The 7166-nt window shown below is 34.0% G+C and overlaps 1 protein-coding gene across 2 annotated transcripts; it reads right to left on the bottom strand.

Annotated features, from left to right (window-relative positions):
• Positions 1-722: 722 nt before the first annotated feature.
• On the bottom strand, positions 723-5493 carry LOC122317543 (ER lumen protein-retaining receptor erd-2.2-like). 2 transcript variants are annotated; one of them, XM_043134677.1, is made up of 7 exons: positions 5107-5493; positions 3956-4155; positions 2902-3042; positions 2698-2778; positions 1495-1619; positions 1343-1415; positions 723-1096 (listed from the first exon to the last, which is right to left on the bottom strand). In XM_043134677.1, exons 1-6 carry the CDS (start codon positions 5450-5452, stop codon positions 1367-1369), a joined length of 942 nt encoding a protein of 313 aa, XP_042990611.1. In that variant the 5' UTR covers positions 5453-5493; the 3' UTR covers positions 723-1096; positions 1343-1366. The 2 variants fall into 2 exon arrangements, with proteins under 2 accessions (XP_042990611.1, XP_042990610.1); XM_043134676.1 differs by lacking the exon at positions 723-1096 and having other exon boundaries at positions 1139-1415.
• Between the last annotated feature and the right edge of the window lie 1673 nt (positions 5494-7166).

Here is a 7166-nt window from a genome sequence, read left to right as displayed (position 1 = left end):
AAAAAATGTTTTAAGAAAGCTAAAGGTCCGTACATTAGTCTATACAGTTACTCAGCCGCGCCCAACCAATCTACCAAATCCAAAACCATTTGTTTGAAGCACTGTTTGTGGTCTTTGAATTATTTATCCTGTAAATTCTAGAAACTATTTACTGTTTTCATAATATTTCTTCAAGATACTTATATTTTTTCAGTCTAGCTGATATTTTTTTCTTGTTAAACTTGGAAAGTACGTATTTCTAACATAATTCTTAGCTGATGTTTTTTACTATTCAAATAGATGAATGGTTTAGTTATAAAGTGATTTCATGAAAATAAATTTATAAATTAATATAATTTAATATGATACGTCAGATTATAAAATTATTTTTATTATAAAATAAAACTAACATATTACATAAAATTATATCTATTTATAAATTTATTTTTGTAAAATCTCTTTATAGTTCTAACATTACTTATTCAAATATTTGATTTTAACTTAAATTTTTAAGAATATAATGTTTCACGCAAAAAATGTGCATATTCCATCGACTAACAGAGAAATTGTTTTGTTTACACATACACCTTGTTGATACGTGTTCGTCCATCTACGAGTAGCAGAAAACTTCCAACCCAGTGATAAGAAAACGGAAGGAAATGTGAGAGAGAGGTCATGAAAGTCTCTTTCAGCCAATTCAGACCACCAGAATGCATCGCGGAACATTTTACTGCAACTTCCAGTAGTAGTATTATACTGTTTATTGAACTGTATCAAAACCGCTTCATATGACTTCCCTTCGTGAAAAATGGGTAGGGGTCATTATTGATCCCAGATCACTCTTTTTTTCTTTTATGTGTTGTATTTTCTAATTTGAGATGAATATTGAGACCTCTCACCCTATTAACTATTGTATTATGTAACTGTTAAATATATCTACAATAAACTTGTCCCAAAAAAAAAAAAAAAAAAAAAAACCTACTTTTCTTATTTTCGGTACCGTAGTTATCATAATCAGCATCTCTAGATGTAAAAGACGAGTCGGCAATGAGACTTTCCTACTTTCCCCCCGAAGACTCTCCAATTCGATCTTGATCTCCTCATACGGTGAGAATCCCTACAAAGACAGGGTAGCTGAACAGTTGAGCGAGACAGAACATTAATGTAGAACTGAATCCTGATATGTTAACGTTCATGTTAAGAACTAATAATATATGGGCTTAAAACATTGAGGATAACTCCTGAACCACCATACTCGTCAAGAATAAATTACCATCCATCCAAACATCCCAACGACTGCTAAATACTACATTACATAGTTAAGTTGCTGATGTAGAATGTTTCTGCTGAACTAGATATATACCAAAAATCTGAAGTATCCCAAAGCTTACACCACCCCCGAGGGGAGCCGCAGAACAAGTTGTCCGCCAAAAATGCTGCATCCACAGAAAAATTTAGCAGTGATCCGCAAATGTAACATACAAGGAATTTGCAAAATCAAAGTATTTCACCTACCTTTTCACATAGTAGTAGCAAAAATCAGCAAGAATAAAAGTCTGGACAATTTCAGAAAGGAGAACCATAGAAGGCCACAAACCATAACCCAAAGCTGTCAGCAAGCGGCCTCGAGTATCCAACACCTGCGCAAAAGAAGGAAAGCTTAATCTAAGAAACTAAATTTGTGTTGGTAATTATTACCACACCTTAGGACAACAATTAGTTTTGTTTTAACAGGAAAATAAATAGATCCGCATGAAAGCTTTGTCACAACTATGCCCATAAAAGGATTACTCTGAAGTTTTGTCTAAATAAAAGATAAATTCATATTTTTTTTTTTTTAGAATCGTTCTTATTTTCTCATCTGCAAGATGTTGTAGCTGAATAATGTGTTGAGAAGGTTTATGTGATTGATCATAACGGTTGGTTTATGCATTTTTGGGGCGAAATCAGTAAATATACTTTATTACTTGTAAAAAAAGACGCTGCAAAAGGTATTATAAGTTTTGTGGAAAATTCTGGATGTTCTTTAGTTGTTATTATCGTTTAAACCATAATCATCCAAAAATGTCCAGTAAAACCATAATCTCTCATTTTCCCACAAATGAGAAGCTCCAACTATAAATCCGTGCTTAGTGCCGGTTATGATCTAGACCATAAAAAAGCTCACTGAGATACTAACAGCATGATGGCTATCTGCATGTCCATTTGTGCATAAAGAAATAGAGGTCTCCAGTTCAAAAGGTGTCATAGTCGTTCATCAAATCAATTATACTAGTGTTAAGACATTTTAAATTCGAAGGTCAATTTATTTGCAAGTCTCCCCTCACTATTTGACATATCTGCCATGCTGGCAAGTGTCAGACACAGTAACTCTTAGTGTGTTTTAAATATCAAAAGGCTGTAGCAAAACTTAACAGCATGATGGCTATCTGCATGTCCATTTGTGCATAAAGAAATAGAGGTCTCCAGTTCAAAAGGTGTCATAGTCGTTCATCAAATCAATTATACTAGTGTTAAGACATTTTAAATTCGAAGGTCAATTTATTTGCAAGTCTCCCCTCACTATTTGACATATCTGCCAAGCTGGCAAGTGTCAGACACAGTAACTCTTAGTGTGTTTTAAATATCAAAAGGCTGTAGCAAAACTAACCTAGCACTTAATTACATTTAATTAAGAAGATGCAGAAATGGAATCATATCTCAAGAATTGTATCAAACCTGGAGAAGCCAGTGTGCACAACTCAAGAACCTTGCGACACCCAGTGCAAAGACATAATGTGCAGTGAATGGTTCCACAATCTGAGAATTTGAAAAATCAAAGATGAGGAAACAAGGTTGTCAAAAGGCCAATTATTAAATAATAGGGTGCACCATCAGAATGGAATAAATAATAGGGCAGGTAAGAATTACTTTAAAACATACCTTTGTGTTCTGCATGACCCGTAGCTGAGGTAGCACTGAAACAGCTTCAAGATAAACACAGAAGGCCCAGAAAATCCTGTTCAAGACATGATGCTGTGTTGTGGGATGAATTAAAAATGATAGCACAGCACAAGGTATCACCTGCAAGGAGGAGAAACAAAATATCTATTAGATTAAGAAAAAATCAAAAGGCAAATTTCCAAAACACGTTCAACCATCAGAATATATTAACAAGCCACTATATTTTTTATAACAAAGAAGTATGGTCTATTTTTTCGATGTGTCAGACAAAATGGAGGGTACATCAGAAACTATGAAAGTCTTTGTCCAAGCCAACCCTAGAATAATTCATAACAAGGAAACCTGACCACATCCATGCATGTATAACATGATCATGCTTGTCAAGTGCTGATCAAATCAACAATATAGACATCACTTTTTGATTTACAATTTGGTAACTAGAATTCACATGCCTATTTAGTGGATACAAAAAGTGAAGTGTCCCCAGAAAAAGAATCATCAAGTCATAGCAACAAAAAGATTTTTTTTTTTTTTTTAGAAGTACAACAGAAAAAAATAGATGAATGATAATAAAAATAGATGAATGATAATAGGGAAACCATGTCAATTGGAGATATGAGAAAAGTGTAAGGAAATTAAATGTACCAAAATTGGAATCTCTAAGATGGTTTCTAGTCTTCACATGCCACAATGTAAAACGCACAACTACCACAGGTTTTTTGACTGAATGCCAATATGTTTAGCTGTGAGTTCAGATGATGAACCATTGAAATCCATACAGAGAAACAAAATCCTCATGCGCCTAAAACCTAATTTAGGGGAAAAAAGGATTCAAGGTTTCATACAAATAAGCAACAGCGAAATGAAATAGCTATGCATACCTAAAAGGAGACACCACTTTTCAACTAAATATTTAAAGAGTTCAATTTGGCAACATTCACGTGTTTTTTTTTTTTTAAACAAATAGATGCAGCAGATGTGAATGTAGAAAAAGTAAAGTTAAAATTTTTCTGCAAAATGATTGAGGGCTAACCACATAGTAAATCTTGAAGTTGTCCTTATCTTCCATGTAACTAGACTTCAAGTTAAATCGAATCATATAGATAACCCAAAGGGTTGTCACCAATGTTGCCGAATCAAGTAATGTGTGTATATCAAATTCCATAACAAAACTGCAATAGAGTCTAACCGCCAGAAACAAGGCCGTTAGTTCCTGTGATTTGAGTGAAAGCCCTGCAAATAGTTTACAATAACGAAGCCAAAAAGGGCATTAAGATTATGGTAATTATAATCTTAACAATATCCATGACAATTTCCCAAGCTATAAACTCTTGTCCGAGCAAAGGGCCAAAAGAAAGAAGGAAAACTTCAAAGAATTTTATTGTTGCACGATCAAACTATTACTTTTCACTAAAATTGAACTTGTCTAGAAAAATGCCATCAAGATTATCTATCCTGTCTATCGAATATTATAAAAATCGAGAAGATCCAAACCAAATAGCAAATGGTTATAGACATTTCAAATAAAGCAAAAGGGTATATTAGGAAAGCTATCGATATCATGGACTTTCCAAATAAACAATATTTTGTGACACGATAGAAGACTGGACAGACAAATTTGTACGGAGTAGTTATAAAAGAAGATTATCTTCTGTATTGTCCAAGAGAAAGAGCCAATGAGAAATTTTGGACTTAATGGTCATTATAAGTCGCACGTAATGCAGGAAGCACATACATTTTTTGTTTATACTAGTCACTAAGTTAATCCAGAGTGCGTTCTGAAGTTTGTCTTTTTGTAATTTTATGTCCATACCACTGGGAAAATAAAATCACAAGTTTCTCTCCTTATTCCCTCGAACAAGGGGAGCGCATTTTCGCCATTAAATCTTTACCAGATTCTAATATGTCAAACAAGTCCTTTATAAAATACAAATCGAAGCCAAACTTCTTCTAGCTCATGCAGGATGATTCTCAAAGCATTAACTGTTGAACCATTTTATTTAATTAATTCTATATACTATTTCCCCCCTTATTGGTCCCGGAGATGTGTTAACTTTTGGTATCACACAGGAGGACCAAATTCCAAATCAGACCGCTCAATTCAACAAAAAGACCAAAAAAAAAGACAGATCAAATAAGGAGACTGGGCGTGCGTTTTTTTTTTTTTTCCTTGGATTTTCTTACCAGCACAGGTCTTCTCCTTGGTGAGCTTGTAAATAAGGACGGAGATGCCGAGGGCGTGAACGGCCTCGGCTGCAGCGAAGAGGTTGTCATGATCGTGAACGATCATTCGCAGGAACACAAGCGCGGCCATGGCAGAAGCCACCGCCAGAAACACCTTGATCTTCGGCGGTTGTCTACGAGCCCATGTCGCCACCGCCTGGATCGGCCTCTTCCCTCCCTTCATTGACTCCTCTCCTCTTCTTTCCCACTCACTCTCGCTCTCTTCCTCTCTGTCCCTCTCTGTCTCTGTGCGCGACACGCCGTGTTGGTTCGTTGGTTTATATGTGAGCGTATGAACGGTGAACATGAAAATTGAAAGGGTACCCCACCTCGAAGTCGTTGTGGTTCGAGTACGACACGTGTGGTGTGGTGGGGTTTAAATTTTTGGTTGGGGCTGGGTATTGGGCCGTTGAACCACTAAAGCAAAAGTAGACCTATCACTACCCATTTATTATTTATATTTAATTTTTTTTTATTTTTTTAAATATTTTTTTAACGTCTTTAATAATTAAGAAAAAATTAAATAAATATATAATTTTATTAATAATCATTTCTTTAATTATTAAATAAAAAAATTAATACAAAATCAAATACAAAAAAATAAAAAATAAGTAGTAAGTAAGAGGATGGTAACCTTATTAGTATATAGTGGGAGATTGCTCTATCAAATCCATCTTTCATATATTAACCTGACACGATTATATTAGTTTCAATGTTATTAGTAAGTGAAATGTTACGGAGACAAAGAAGAACATACAAAAATAAATTTATAAAATGTTATAATTTTATATAATTTATTAAATATATTTTTAATAAAAATAATTTTATAATATGACATATCGTATCAGTTTATATCAATTTATAAATTTATATAAGGAAAGAAAATAGATTGAAATTATGATTAAAAAAAAGAAAAAATTATAAAAATTTATTACAAGGAATGTTGATGTGCTGTAAAAGACTCGTTTGTTTTTTAAAAATAGAAGCTCCTCCTCCTCTCTATAAAAGCTACTTATCCTTTCTAGTGTTTCCACCGAAGAGGATGGTGGAACCTTAGCTCCCATCTTCCTTTCCATTCCTTTTCTAGTTTTGATTTGTGTATATTTTTCATGCTAATATTTTTTATCTCTCATTTCCACTGGTTCGATTTTAATCAGATCAATCATATTCTAGCAACTTATTATCAACAAGCCTCACCATGTAATTCCCCAACCACTAATCTACCAAGGTGAAGCAAAACTATGATAAAAATCTCAATGCATGACACTCACGTGGAACTTGTTCTACACATGGTTGTCACATGTCGCCATACCATAATGTGGCCGTCGGCTACATATGTCTTACCAGTAAACTCTCCATCTCAAAATCTTTCAAGTATGCATCATTCCATCTCATAATCACTTGCGCTTAAAGAAATTTGGCTTGCCTCAGTCCAGTCCATCTAATGCCAATTTTCTTATTATATTTTTACTTTTTTTAATTATTAATCTTGAAAAATGAAATACAGGTATACTAAAAAAATATCTCAAGATAATAAATTGTAGTATACCTTCAGCTTCCATCGCCTCTAACAATGGCAATACAGCTATGTAAACTGTAAAAAGATCGTCCGACATCCTCTTTACAAAATATGGATGGAAACCAACTATTTGGTCCTACAACTCTTTTTTTTCGCACTTTTTCGTTGTGGTGTTATAATGGAGTGTTTCTTCAGAAAATCTACTTGTATCTCGTTTTTGTATTTGTTTCTTTTGACCAAAAAAAAAGTTTGATGTGCGGTGGCGGCCATAAATGCAGTTCAACAACCTAGTAAATGCCCTGGAATTGCAGCCAACAACAGGGCTGTCCTTCCTGCTGCGCAAGTCATCGTGAAAGATCTGCAGCCACGTATTCTCGATCTTGTATTAAGATTGTTTCTGACTATTTATTTCAAATAATTTTTATAATTAAAAGAGATAGACATGTCCTATCGTAGGGTTCACGTATGAAGTCCATCATCTCTCTCCTAGTTATAGAAGTGT

Source organism: Carya illinoinensis, chromosome 7 (assembly GCF_018687715.1).
Source record: "Carya illinoinensis cultivar Pawnee chromosome 7, C.illinoinensisPawnee_v1, whole genome shotgun sequence".
NCBI classification, from domain to species: Eukaryota; Viridiplantae; Streptophyta; class Magnoliopsida; order Fagales; family Juglandaceae; genus Carya; species Carya illinoinensis.
Note: the sequence above shows the minus strand (reverse complement) of the source record. Positions and strands in the feature narration are given on the sequence as shown.